This window comes from Diabrotica virgifera, chromosome 4 (assembly GCF_917563875.1).
Source record: "Diabrotica virgifera virgifera chromosome 4, PGI_DIABVI_V3a".
NCBI lineage: Eukaryota > Metazoa > Arthropoda > Insecta > Coleoptera > Chrysomelidae > Diabrotica > Diabrotica virgifera.
In genome coordinates this window covers 172,495,089-172,509,395 of record NC_065446.1, presented here as the reverse complement: position 1 = coordinate 172,509,395, position 14,307 = coordinate 172,495,089, and the positions used below count along the sequence as shown (strand labels likewise).

At 32.8% G+C, this 14,307-nt stretch overlaps 1 protein-coding gene across 2 annotated transcripts in view; it reads left to right on the top strand.

The window, feature by feature from the left end:
* The first annotated feature begins 538 nt into the window (after window positions 1-538).
* LOC126883235 (zinc finger protein 431-like) overlaps window positions 539-14,307 on the top strand; it is a 76,095-nt gene continuing 62,326 nt past the window's right edge. The window contains exons 1-2 of one of the 2 annotated variants that reach the window (XM_050648515.1): window positions 539-975; window positions 1,047-1,355. In XM_050648515.1, coding sequence (XP_050504472.1) covers window positions 1,055-1,355 — 301 coding nt within the window. In that variant the 5' untranslated portion in view covers window positions 539-975; window positions 1,047-1,054. Of the gene's footprint in view, window positions 986-1,046; window positions 1,356-14,307 lie in introns of both variants that reach the window. The other variant, XM_050648516.1, reaches the window with a different exon arrangement.

The following is a 14,307-nucleotide window of genomic DNA, read 5'->3' as shown; positions in this document are numbered from 1 at the left end:
AACAATGCCAAAGTGATTTTTCTATAAACCCTTGGTTCCACAAATTCATATTTGTGGATCGAAGGCACTTGACATCAATTATTAGAATGCGAACGGGCCATTGTCACACACACCAGACCATTTGTTTAAAATTAATTGTAGTGATACTCCTTTTTGTGAATGTGGACAAATAGGAACTATAACTCATATGTTACTTGAATGCCCAATTAACAAAACAAATCAATTTGACCTGTATCAGGAAATTGTTAATATAGGAAGTCCAACCCCCATTTCAATACAAAATCTCCTACATAATATTAATGACCAAACCTTAAGAAAGATCAATCAATTTTTAACAATATTTCAAATCCAAATACATATAAAATAAAAATAGTTATTTGAAAATCATATCACAATGAATTTAAAGAAGGGAATATGGAAAAATCCAGACCCTTTGAAAAGAGGATTCCCTTCCAGAGTCTAAATACGAGGACTGGCCAAGTACCCAAGAGGTGGAGGCCATGAAACTACAAGAAGAAGAAGATTGGATTGTCAATTAGGCATTCCAAATCACGTGATATAATATGGCTGCTGGATGGCAAAACTGTCATCCATAGGCGTATCCAATTATTAAACCACTTCATATTTAATTTGCTATCACAATTTCACAGATTTCGCTACACAATTAACAAAAAACAAAACCAAACAGGATATTCTTTACAAATTTGTCAATATTTAATGTAAACATTAGATACGCGATGACCACCCCCCTTATCTATGTCTATGGCCATGTCAGTTTAGCCATCCACCGGCCACCACTGACAGTTCATTGGAATCCCTAATTTATTTGATTTGATTTACATCAATTTATTTACTTACGACTTACATATTTCAAATTTTCAAAAACAAAGAAAATGTAGATTAACTATTAACTAAATGGACCATGTATGAAGACCATTAAATATCATTTGTATAATTATAAAGACAAAAAATAAGGTAATTCACGGTAAATAAAGAATGCAAATTTATTATTAAGGTACAAATAATTTTTTCACTTTATTTTTCAGAAAATAAAATGGACAGAAAAGAAGAAAATGAAGATACAGTAACAAAAATCAAATTTGAGAATATTATTTTTGTCAAACCTGAATTCATAAAAAACGAACCTGCTCCAGTTGATCAAAATACTCATAGTGAAGACTGTGGACATGGAGGTTCTAATATTAGTTTGGAACAAATTAAAACAGAATTATCAGTTGAAGATATGGCATTTGAACAGAAGGGAGGTGACTTAGCAGGATTCCAGTATTTTAATAGTGATGTTGATAATATAAAACTAGAGTATACTGCTAAAGGAAGTCAAAACAGTGAACATGGTATGTATTTTTACCTTATAAAGTGTTATGAAATTATATTTAAATAAAATTATTTATGCACTTAACCGTTCACTACTGTCATATATGAGCCACATCGATTTTTTCCCATAGACAAGCATCTCACCCATGAGCTGGCGATCACATCACACATAATGGCAATTTAAATAGCTGTGGTTTATGAGGATGAAACTTACATACTCCCTTGGTAGCAAATGGGTTCAGTAGTACTTACATGACATATCTGTAAAAATATTATTATCTTCCCTCCTTATAGCCCTTAGAATCTTAAGGTCTTCTACATCATCTTCCATTTAAATAGTAGGTCTTTCCATGCCATTGGCCATTTTCATTTAAGTATGGCTGTAAAAATCTATTGAAGTATTTTTCTGTTAAAGATACCAAGCAGTCTCTGGTAGTTTTGGCATAAATTGCATGTTACAGTCCCTTATATCAAAAAATCAAAACCTTGTTAAGGTCTTGTAAATGTTAAACTTTAGGTACCTACTGCATGTTTTAGATGTTTGTGAAGACCATATATTTATAGAATCCTGTTTGCTATTGCCAAATTAACTGTTTAATTATAATCAATCTCTATACTGCCATCCTCAAATAAAACGTGGTATATGCAGCCAACTTAAAACCGAGAAATCGGCTCTGAAAGTTTTTCTCAGGACTCTATATGCACATAATAATATGGCATATCCCTTTCTTGACCGGCTGACACAAGTATGAGCTTATGTTTATGTTGGTATCAATATCAAAATAAACATATTTTTACTGGGAAAGATGATATCAATATATTGTGTCTATCGTATTTTATCAGAGTAACTAACATTATTTAACAAATTCACTCTTAGTTTGCAATGGAATACCGAATACTCTATAAAATGCCTGTGTATTTTTACGATAAAACCAGTAAAGGTAAGTAAAAGATATTTTGTTTTTATAAGTGTTTATGTTATTGTAACGGGGTTGTGGTATAGATAAAGTTTCAACTTTAAGATAATAAACAAGATTTAAGAAATTATTGGTTTGTTTGTAGAGATCTTGTCCCGTAATATTTGAATATCACTATAGTGAGTTGTCGTCACACATTCAATTTTCAATAGCAGGAAATTAATAATACTAAATATTTATTGGTTTGACTTTTTATTAATTTTTCTCTATTTAAATGATACAAGTATTTTTTCTAATTACAGGTGTGCCTCTCATCCACGATTTGGCTCTAGAGTTTTTAAATGATGGTAACTAGTCCGAAATAGAAGATTTAGATGGTGAAAATGATGATGCTTTTGACGTTTAAATATTTGAAAATAACACTGATGACAAGGATATTGAAGAAACTGTATTCGATGAAGAACCTGTTCCTTAAACGAGCCCTTATTCAGCAAGGAAGCAATGGAAAGACATGACATTTCAGCATAAAATTGTTGTTTTATTTTAGTTAGTATGTAAGAGCATGTTGATAAATTATAAAAATAATTTTTATTTGGTCCTAATAGTGTTTTAAGTTTAATAAAAGTGAATTTTTTCATACACTTACGATCCTGCATTCATAGAATATAAGCCGAGAGCTCACAAATGTGACATGTCATTTGTGACAAATTCAAAGTATGAATTTTTTTTTCTGCATTTTTTACACCTTTTTAGATACCGTATAATATAGTTATTCAAAGGGAAACTTCATTTTCACCCAAAAAAAGTTCAGTCCTAAAAGGGATATTCCAAATTGTTTATTTTGGTAGTAAATATCATTTGATTATTGAAATGTGCCTTTAACGCTAAGTACTTCACTGCTGCTGCTTAGAACTGATATGGTAGCTTAATGATTTGTGCTTCTTTAGTCTCTTGAGTCTGCTCACTATTATCTAGCAGGTTTAGTGCAAGATTGTTTGGGTGGCTTCCCAATTTTACCAGATAGCGGCTGGTGTATTCACTTACTATTTCCTTAACTATGGCTACTTTGAGATATCGTCTTGGATTTCCCTGTTTGGTATAAACCAAGGTGCATTTGTTATGGTCTGAAGTACCTTCAACTGAAAGTGTTCCAATATCTCTATGGTTGAGTTTGCAGTCTTACCCCATAGTTGTACACCATAGGTCCATATTGGTTTTAAGGCTACTTTATAAACCAATAATTTGTTTTTAAGCTAAGTTTTGACTGTCTTCCTAATAACCAATAGTATTTGCTGAGTTTCAAGCCAAGTTGTTTTCTTTTGTTAAAAATGTGTTTTTTCCAAGTCAGTCCTTTGTTCAAGTGCATCCCTAAATACTTGATGCTGTCAGATTGAGGCAGATTTTGCCCATTTAGTATAACAGGTGGCACTGTATCTCTGCATTTGGCAAATGTAACCTGCACTGATTTTACTTCATTGACTTTGATTGTCCAGTTTCTTGTCCAATCCTGAGTTTTCACTAGATGTTGAAGAATTCTTGCAGCTATGACTGGGTCTTTGTGTTTAACCATTATCACTTTATCATCTGCAAAGAAAGCTGTGATTCTTTGGTTGCTTACTGGAAGGTCAGCTGTGTACATAAGATAGAAAAGTTGACCAAGAACACTTCCCTGTGGTACCCCTGCCTTTATCAATGATCAATGTGATTTCTGATGTTCTCTGTCCGTACCTTACAGTAAAATATATTTCTTTTCGGTAGGATTCCATAATAATGTACAGGGTGATCAGTTAAGGGTAGCGAGCGGCCATATCTCATAAGATATTGGTCGTATATATTTGAGAAAAAAAATCATGATAAAAGTTGCCAAGAGAAATTGCTGGAAATTATTTTCGAGTTTGTCAAACGTCCGCTAGAGGGCATAACAACCAACACAAAGTAGAAAAATGGGATTTTTATAGAATTTTGTCTAATAAAAGTTTATCGATGATATCAGTTTCATATTTACAGACCATTTCCCTAAATTTTTTGTCTAAAACGTTTTGTTCTATCTATCAAAATAAAGCGGTGGGGGAAGTTCAATTGTTTTTTTAAACAAACCAAGATTTCTTCCGTTTCTTTTGACCGATTTTAGCAAACTTAGGCTCATATGAAAGAGCATAATTTGCACTACAAAACGCTTATTTGGTTTTGAATTTTTACGTTTGCTGTCGCCGCTAGATGGCGTTAACTGAAATGGTAGCAAATTTTTGAGTTTTTTTCAAAAAAAAAAACAAATGTAATGGTATATTAATTTTTATATATTTTAAAAGAGGATAAATTTCTCTATAATTTAATGAAAAGAATCTATTATCTACCTTTTTTTTGAACCGTTGATATTGACCAAAATATAATTTTATTACATTAAAAAATGGCACGCCACTGTTTTTATCAAAATAAAAATCAGTTTTGTAATCTCTTATTAGTTGCTAACAAAAAGAACCTCTTCACTTTTTTTCGTTAGACAAACGGTTTTGGATTGAAAAAATAAGATATGTTTACATGGGGCGCCCATATCTCGAAACATTACTAATTTACTTTTTTTTTCAATCTAAAACCGTTTGTCTAACGAAAAAAAGTCAAGAGGTTATTTTTGTTAGCAACTAATAAGAGATTACAAAACTGATTTTTATTTGATAAAAAACAGTGGCGTGCCATTTTTTGATGTAATAAAATTATATTTTGGTCAATATCAACGGTTCAAAAAAAGGTAGATAATAAATTCTTTTCATTAAATTATAGAGAAATTTATCCTCTTTTAAAATATATAAATATTAATATACCATTAAATTTGTTTTTTTTTTGAAAAAAACTCAAAAATTTGCTACCATTTCAGTTAACGCCATCTAGCAGCGACAGCAAACGTCAAAAATTCAAAACCAAATAAGCGTTTTGTAGTGCAAATTATGCTCTTTCATATGAGCCTAAGTTTGCTAAAATCGGTCAAAAGAATCGGAAGAAATCTTGGTTTGTTAAAAAAAAAAATTGAACTTCCCCCACCGCTTTATTTTGATAGATAGAACAAAAAGTTTTAGACAAAAAATGTAGGGAAATTGTCTGTAAATATGAAAATGATATCGTCGATAAACTTTCATTAGACAACAAAATTCTATAAAAATCCCATTTTTCTACTTTATGTTGGTTGTTACGCCCTCTAGCGGACGTTTGACAAACTCGAAAATAATTTCCAGCAATTTCTCTTGGCGACTTTTATCATGATTTTTTTTCTCAAATCTATACGACCAATATCTTATGAGATATGGCCGCTCGCTACCCTTAACTGATCACCCTGTACAGTGTGTGGGAGAGTGTTTGTTTTTATTTAAAAGTATATTATCATGCAAAACCTTATCAAAGGCTTGACTCACATGCAAGAAAGCAGTCGTGCAGTAACTTTTTTGCTCAAATATTTCATTTATTTCATCCACTACTTTTTGTATCTGTTCAATTGTGCTATGATCTTTTCTGAATCCGAATTTGTGTTCAGGAATAAGGTACATAGTTTTCTTCTGTTATGGGATTCAATCGGGTTATAAGTAGCTTTTCTAGAAGTTTACCAAGGCTGATGGGTCTGTATGAAGTTACTCCATTTCTATGTTTTCCAGGTTTTGGAATAAGTATAAGCTCAGCAACTTTCCACTGGGCTGGGAAGTATCCTGGTCATAGCACTGCTTTGAATATTGTTGTTACTAGCACAATCCCTTTCCGTGGGAGTTCTTTAATAAGATGGCGAATCTGGATTTATGGAGAGCCTTATCTGGATTTAAGATACTTCTGATTGTCTCGTGTACCTCTTGGACTTTAAAGAGTTTTGGAATTTGGGACATTTCATGTGGAGATTCAAGAGTCTCTTTCACCTTAGCTTCTATTTCAGGCGTGTTTTGAGATGGAAGGGGTTGAAAGTCCAGATATTCTCGGAAGATATTTACTTTTTTTTTATCAGTGCGTGCCCATGTTCGGTCTCTTTTACAAATTGGTGGAATTTGCTCATTTTGACTTTTCAAATTCTTAACCGCTTTCCATAACAAAATACATATTCTATATCTTCTGTACTTATCAGATTTTTTAAGTAGTCGTTAAATTATACATTCTTTATATTGTTTCTAAGCTTTTTTAGTTTTCTAGAAGCTTTGTCATAATTTCTCCTGTTTGTCAGGTGTCTATTACCCTGCCCATCCTTCGGAGTTTTCTTTTTGCAGCTATTTTCTATTTAATTATTACTGAGCAGTTTTGATTTATTTGGGGATGTGATATTTCTGGTGTTGCATTTTTTCCAGCAGTATGGATGATGTTTGTTAAGTGATTTACTGCAGTTTCAATTTCTGCTTTTGTTTTTAATGATATTTTTAAGTCAATTTTCTATATTGTTCCCAATTGGTATTCTTGTTGAACAGCATCATAGAAAGTTCTTTTTCTATAATTGTGGCACTAACTTGTGCTATTTTTGGTGTGTGATCAGAATAAAGGTCGAGATTTGATTCTACATTTAGGTAACCAGCTCCTATGCCTTTAACTATGAAGAAATCAAGTAGGTCTGGTATTTTCGCTTGATCCTCAGGCCAGTATGTTGGTGTGTATGTGGATAGGTAACTCAACTGCAGTTCTTGGACGATGTAGCCTACCTCTACCTGGCACTGTTAGTCTTAAGTAGTTCTCTTACGGCTGTTCTTTATGCTTTTATAAAATCTATAAAATTTTCACATATATCATGCCTTTTTCATTTAGTTATTTTACTTTGTCTTGATCAAATATATTCATATTTGAAAAAGACAAGAATGATCTACTGTGATAGTCAAGTATTTTGTATTTTTTGTATTCTACTCTACATTCTTCCTGATTGTATCTAAGGTTTTGGTGTATTGCTTACTACGTCTGTTTAAAAATGTTTTGCATATTATTGTTTCTGATTTTTGAAGAGAGAGTTATTGACCTTGAAAGGTATAATATTTTCAATTTGCATTTATCTATTTTATGGAAATTTAATCCCACTTCATTATTATTTCATCCCTATCAGGGCATGCCCATCCAATACACATTTTGTTTTATTTTGTAAGCTGGACTGGGTATTCCTACATACTTTCTCAGCGAGAATTGTGTTGTGTTCAGAATCCCCGTTTTTTATCATGTATTTTTGCATTCCTTTGGCTAGCTCTGGAACGAAGTATTTTGTAGTTAATATTTTGCTGGCAAGTTTATCAACTCTTTCATTGTAATTGACAGATAATTGTAAGGTAATAGTGTGACTGTGAACCAAAAACACATGTTATTTGTGCTGGACATTGAAATAAAAAGCGACAAAAAACCAACCTATCAGAGAGAATCATAAAAAATCAAGTGTTGGATGTTTAAAGATAATAAAGAGGGTATATTCAGGTAAAAAATAATATAAACAATGTGCTGAAACATGTAAGGAAATCCTGTTAGACCAGTCATCAATGGTAAAAAACTGTAAAACCGTGGAATTTTGAGAATCAACACCGGTTTTAATGAAAATTTGGATTTAAACTCGGTTGACCCTCTTCTTCAAAATCTACCCGCTACCCTATATCGAAACGGGCTTTTGCCCTGGGGCGAAAACAACACCATCTGGAATCTAGGGTATGTGACATTTTTCAATCAAAATAACTTTGGAAGTTGATAGATTAACCAATTCTGACTAAATTTTGTTCTATAAAATTTTTTTGCAAAGTTGATATTTTTTAAGTAATTAGCGATTGAAACTATGCATTTTTCATTGAAAAAATTCATATGTTTTATAACCGTTTTTCATGAATAAAAACAAAGAGATTCGCGTCGGAAAGACCTATATAAACCCAATAACGAATGAGTTATTGCTCTTTAAAGGGTGGTTATTTTCGAAGAACCTCGAAATGGAGAACCTTCAATTTCAAATAACTCGAATGTTGTGCAATTTTTTGGGAAAGGTTAACAGACATCTTTTAAAGTTCAAAACCCTTTCAAATGAGCTCTGACAAAAGTTTTTTTTACATAAGAACTGACTGACTTATGACGAAAATAAAGTCGCTCCCTGCTTTTTTTAAATGTACCTAATGTAATATCCTGGTGAACCTGCCAGGGTATAAAAATGAATAAATAGAATATGTTTGATTCAAGACCTTTTATTGTGATCATTTTGCCACATGTTAACTGCCCCCTATGATGACAGGTTATGTCACCACCAGGCTCATGTCATGTTGGTTGCCTAACAGTGGCACCAGATATATTACATCCTCCCTCTTATAGATCTAAGCGTTCAGGGGGTTTTACAGAGCGACCCGACCTAGTAGTTTTAAGTGATGGTTCATAGACTGGCTCCACAAGAGGCAATCCATGAACACTATCTCTCTGGTTTCTACAAGACTCTCTTTGCTCAGTGGGCAAGATATTCAATTCACACTGGGGCGGGTCACTTGAATCAGGATTGAACAGACTACATTGTTTAGTATCATGTTCAGAAGCTGTTTTGAACACATTTAGTGATTTTCTTAAATCTACTCTGTTGCGTCTGACTGTGTCTCCATTTTCATTTAAAACCATATAGAACCTTGGTGTCCCATGTTGGCTAACTATTTGACCTGGTTCCCACTTCTTCTGAACATGATTGTAAACTGTAACATCAGTATTATTTGTTAACGGTGGTAAATCTTTGGCACTTTTATTATGATACTTATTATATGTATTGCGCCTATGTTGCAGTTTCTCAAGCACATTTTCACATAACTTAGGTTGCAATAACTCTGAACTGATAGGTATTTTAGTTTTACAAATCCGGCTCATTAACAATTGAGACGGAGAGTAACCAATATGCTTGAGAGGTGTGTTACGGTATTGAAGTAATGAGATTTCAACATCACCTTCTTTTACTGATTTCTTAATTATATTTTTTACTATTCCTACTCCTTTCTCAGCGAGACCATTGGAGCGTGGATAATTCGGGCTTCTAGTGATGATTTTCAAATTCCACTCTCTGGCAAACTTTTTACAATACAAACTATCAAATGGTATATTATCACATGTTATACAATCTGGCGAACCAAACACAGAGAAAACTCTTCCTAATACCCCAATAGCAGCTTTGGAAGATTTATTTTTTATCAAATGCAGATCTAACCAATTTGAAAATGAATCAAATATAACTAGGTAGCTACTTCCAGCATATGTAAAAATATCTAGGCCTAGGCGTTCCCAAGGGCACTCAACAATTAGGTACAGTTGCAGAGTTTCTTTCTGTTTCTTGTGTGCATTAGACTCACATGTTCTGCATGCATTGATGTGATGTTCAATGTCAGAATTAATACCTGGCCAATATAATATCTGTCTCGCACAAGCTTTGCTTTTTTCAATGCCAATGTGACCCTCATGCAGCAATTTCAACATTTCTAAACGCAGTGACTGGGGCACTATGACTTTATCAGACATCAATAATAGTCCATCTATGGAAATAAGGCTCTCTTTCACTTTGAAATAATGTCGAAGAGACTCTGGTACTTTCTGTTTACTCTCTGGCCATCCATTAATGCAGAACTCAATTACTGCTTTTAGATGTTCATCTTTCTGTGTCTCATTTGCCAGCTGTACTTTCCTTTCTTTAGACATGGGGATATTCTTTACTACTGCATGCACCGCATATTCAAATTCATTGTCACTTTTAAATCCTTTTTCTGAGAGGAATGCACGAGAAAGTGTGTCCGCAATATACAAATATTTTCCAGGTCTGTATGAGACCATTAAATCGTAGTCAAGTAATCTTAAACGCATTCTTTGTAATCTTGGAGATATCCGTGCTAAATCCTTTTTAAATATGGCTTCTAGTGGTTTGTGATCAAAAGTGAACTCTGACCTTCAGTCCGTATACAAAATAATGACTTTTTGAATGGCAAAGACAATCGCTAGCATTTCTTTTTCAATTTAAGCATATTTTTGCTCTGTTTAAGGTAAACTTCTAGATGCAAATGCCGCCCATCTTGCAAAAAACATGCACCCAGTCCATCCTTTGACGCATCAGTTTCAATTTCAATTTCTTTTTTAGAGTTAAAATATCTCAGTACTGGTGATGTTGTCAATAAGTGTTTAAGCTGGAACAGAGACTGTTCATGGGTGTTATACCATTCCCAAGTAACATCAAGCCTTGTGAGATCACGTAATGGGGCTGTTACCTTTGACATGTTGGGCACAAACTTACCCAAGTACTTCGCCATGCCTAAAATTCTCAATAAGCCTTTTTTATCACTAGGCCTAGGCAATTCTGAAATTGCTCTAACATAGTTTTTGTTGGATTCAACTCCACTTTTTGAATAAATTTGTCCCAAAAACTTTACTGATTTTAGTTAAATTGAACTTTGGAGCTATTAAATTTAATATTGTATTCTAGTGCTCGTTCTAGGACCAATTTGTTCATTTGAGCCTGTCACAATAAGATCATCAAAGTAAAGTCCCACTCTATCTAAATCTCCAAAGTTTTTTCTCTGAAAAACTTCTGGTGCTGAGCAAATTCCAAACGGTAACCTAACAAATCGGTACCGCCCAAATGGGGTTCCGAAAGCGGTGTAATCAGCACTTGATCATGTATCCTGACTTGAAAATAGCCATCTTTCATATCTAAGACAGTGAAGTATTCTTTGTCACACAACTTGACTGCAATTTCTTCAGCTGTAGGTATTAAAAAGTGTTCTCGTTGTATAGCATTATTTAAACGTTGAGGATCCAGACACAACCTTAAATCGCCATTTTTCTTTTCAACTATTACTAATGGGTTCAGCCACTTAGTTGGTTTTTCTATTTTTTCAATGACACCTTGATCTTCAAGTTGTTTTAATTTATGTCTGAGTCTATGATGAAGTAATATAGGTACCCTCCTGGGGGGTTGAACATATGGTTTAGCATACGGTTTAAGGTTATGTGGTACTCAGTAGGAAATTCTCCTAAACCATCAAAAACTGAATTATACTGCTTTTTTACGTTATCTAACGAACTAAAAACAACATCCACATCCTGTCCTACATAAGCTAACCGTTTTATTAATTTTAGTTCTAAACACCCTTGTAGCCCTAATAAGGGTATTTGGCTATCTAAATCAACAACAATAAATTTAATAATACTTTCACACTTATTAGCTTTGCATAATAACTTAATCTCTCCACAAGGTTTAATTTTGAAATCTGGACTACCATAAGATAACAGGGTTACTGATGTTCTCTTTAGTTTATTATCTAATTTCAGGTTTTTTAAAACATAATATGGCAAAACACTTACTTCAGCACTCGTGTCTAGTTTAAATTCTACATGACTGTGTCCTATGTTTATCTTTTGCTTCCAAACACTTTCACTTTTTCTACATGTTGAATCTACTGAATCTATTACATTTATTGAACTTAGGAAATGTACATCACATACACTATCACTGTCACTACTGTTGTTTTCTTTCTCTACCAAGTGCACATTTTTTTGTTTCCAGCTTCTATTCTTTTCTTTCTTCTTTTCATCATGTTTACATACTGCAGCAAAGTGATTTGGCTTTTGGCATTTCGCACAACTTTTACCAATCGCTGGACAATTTGCATTTTTCTTGTGTTTGTATCCACATCTATCACAACTGCTCTAGTTCAAATTAGGTGTTGACGATGATGATGGCTTACTTCTCAATGCATTAACCTTTAGTTCACTTTGAAGAGCTTTGGATTGTGATTTACTGACCTCAACTGCCCTACAGAATTCAATAGCTTTTGTTAATGTTAGTTTTGGTCCTCTTAGTAGTTTTTCTTGGGTATTTTTGTTCCATATACTCATTACTATTGTATCTCTTACCATTTCATCTTGGTCTTGGTAACTGTAGTTTTTACTGCCGTTCTCAGCTCTGTGAGAATGTTGTCAAATGTTTGGCCTTCGGCTTGCATTACACTATTGAACTTAAATCGTTGAAATATTAAATTAGCAGTCGGCGAGCAGTAATCTTCGAATTTCTTTATGATTGATTCTAGTTTTTTCTCTTCCTCTTCTGTGTATGTAAAGCTATTATGAAGGTCCAGTCCTTCATCGCACACAAGGTTCAAGAATACGGCTATCTTCTGTGCTTCTGGCTTAGCCAGCAATCCTGTGGCTGTCAAGAATAACTCAAACTTTTGTGAAAATCTTTTCCAGTTTGCCGCTATATTTCCATCTAGGGTCAACGGTTCAGGAGGTCGACACAAATTCTCCATATTAGTCACAAAATATAATCACAAAATGTATAAAACTAGTAGACTATTTAGCCCGAATAAACACCTGACACCATGTAATATCCTGGTAAACCTGCCAGGGTGTAAAGATGAATAAATAGAATATGTTTGATTAAAAACCTTTTATTGTGATCATTTTCATGACACATTCACATGTTGACTGCCCCCTATGATGGCAGGTTATATCACCACCAGGCTCATGTCATGTTGGTTGCCTAACAGTGGCACCACATATATTACACCTAACAATAATTAAACCCTCGTCATTACAATCCTAATAGAAATTAATAGCTTCCTACTTGCAATTAATTTTATTTAGGTATAATTAATACGATTCATGTGATTTGAACGGTTTTGAATGCTTAGTTTAGAAAAATAGTTTTAGAAAAAAATAGAAAAATAATTTTTAAAAAGTTAATAACTTTCGACCCAAATTTATGATTTTTAATTATTTGTGCTTAAATTAAAGGTTTTTTGTGAGGAATAACATATTAAAAAATGAAAATTGTTTACCGTACCGTTTATTTTTAATTTATTTATTATAATTAATTCCGTAATTTATTCCGTAATTTATTATAATTTATTTTTATATAGTATTCAATACTGAAACATATGATTTGAGTATTCTACTATAAATGCATTGTTACCAACTTTCGCTTGCATATAAGTTTTCCCCCCTTTCCTCTGAGAGGCATACCCCGCAACGAAGGTGTAGAACGTCGTTAAAATGAAACCAAACATTGCTTTTTGTTGGTGCGATTTGCCATTATTCTTTCACGTTTTAATAGCTGCAAAATAATATTCACGCGGTTCCCAAAGATCAAGGATAGTAAATGAAACTCAATACTTATTATAAACACACATCATAATGATAATTTGAAGTGAAAACTGACCTTGAAATACTGTATAGATAGGTACTCTCTATTAATAAAATTTTAGTTTATTTACTATTTTACTTCGAAAATAAGCCACACTTTAAGTTGAAAATTCAATTTATTTGACGTTTTGACTTCCACTTCGGAAATCGTTATCAAAATACAAACTATTAATAGGTACCTATCACTTTCAGAAGTGGAAGTCAAAACGTCAAATGAATTGTTTTTTCAACTTATATTGTGGCTTATTTTCCAAGTAAAATAGTGTATAATCATTAATATAACTAATATTGGATACAGTATGGTGCAAATGATTGGAATAAATCCTGAGACTTTTATTTTTGAATTATGATTTATATCATACTAATGACGTCATCCATTTGAGCGTAATGACGTAATCGGTGAATTTTTAAATGAGAATGGGAGTCGTGTACTAGCTCATTTGAAGGGTTATTCAATTATCTATTCAGTAATATAAACATTGATATAATTACTCATAGGTACAGTGTGTCTAAGAAAAATTATTTTTAATAAATTAATCGACGCAAAAAGAAGAATGTGTGTAATTTATTTAATTCAAAAAACATTCTAATACTTTCAGAAAATAGAAAAAATGTTGTTTATTTCACAAATAAACATTGTTTTTCGCTTAAATTAAATAATGTTTAAACTGTCAAGGGGCAGATGGGTGGCGGCTCGAACATTAAAATTAAGCGAAAAGCAATGTTTATTTATCAAAAACCATTTTTTTTCTGTCTTTTGGCAGCAATAGAATGTATTTTAAATTAAATAAATTTCATGCATTCTTCTTTTTTGAGCCAATTTAATTCAAAAAAAAATTTTGCTGAATAGAGAATTGAATAACCTTTCAAGTAACTATCACACGACCCCTATTGTCATTTTAAAAAATGATCGATTATGTCATCACGC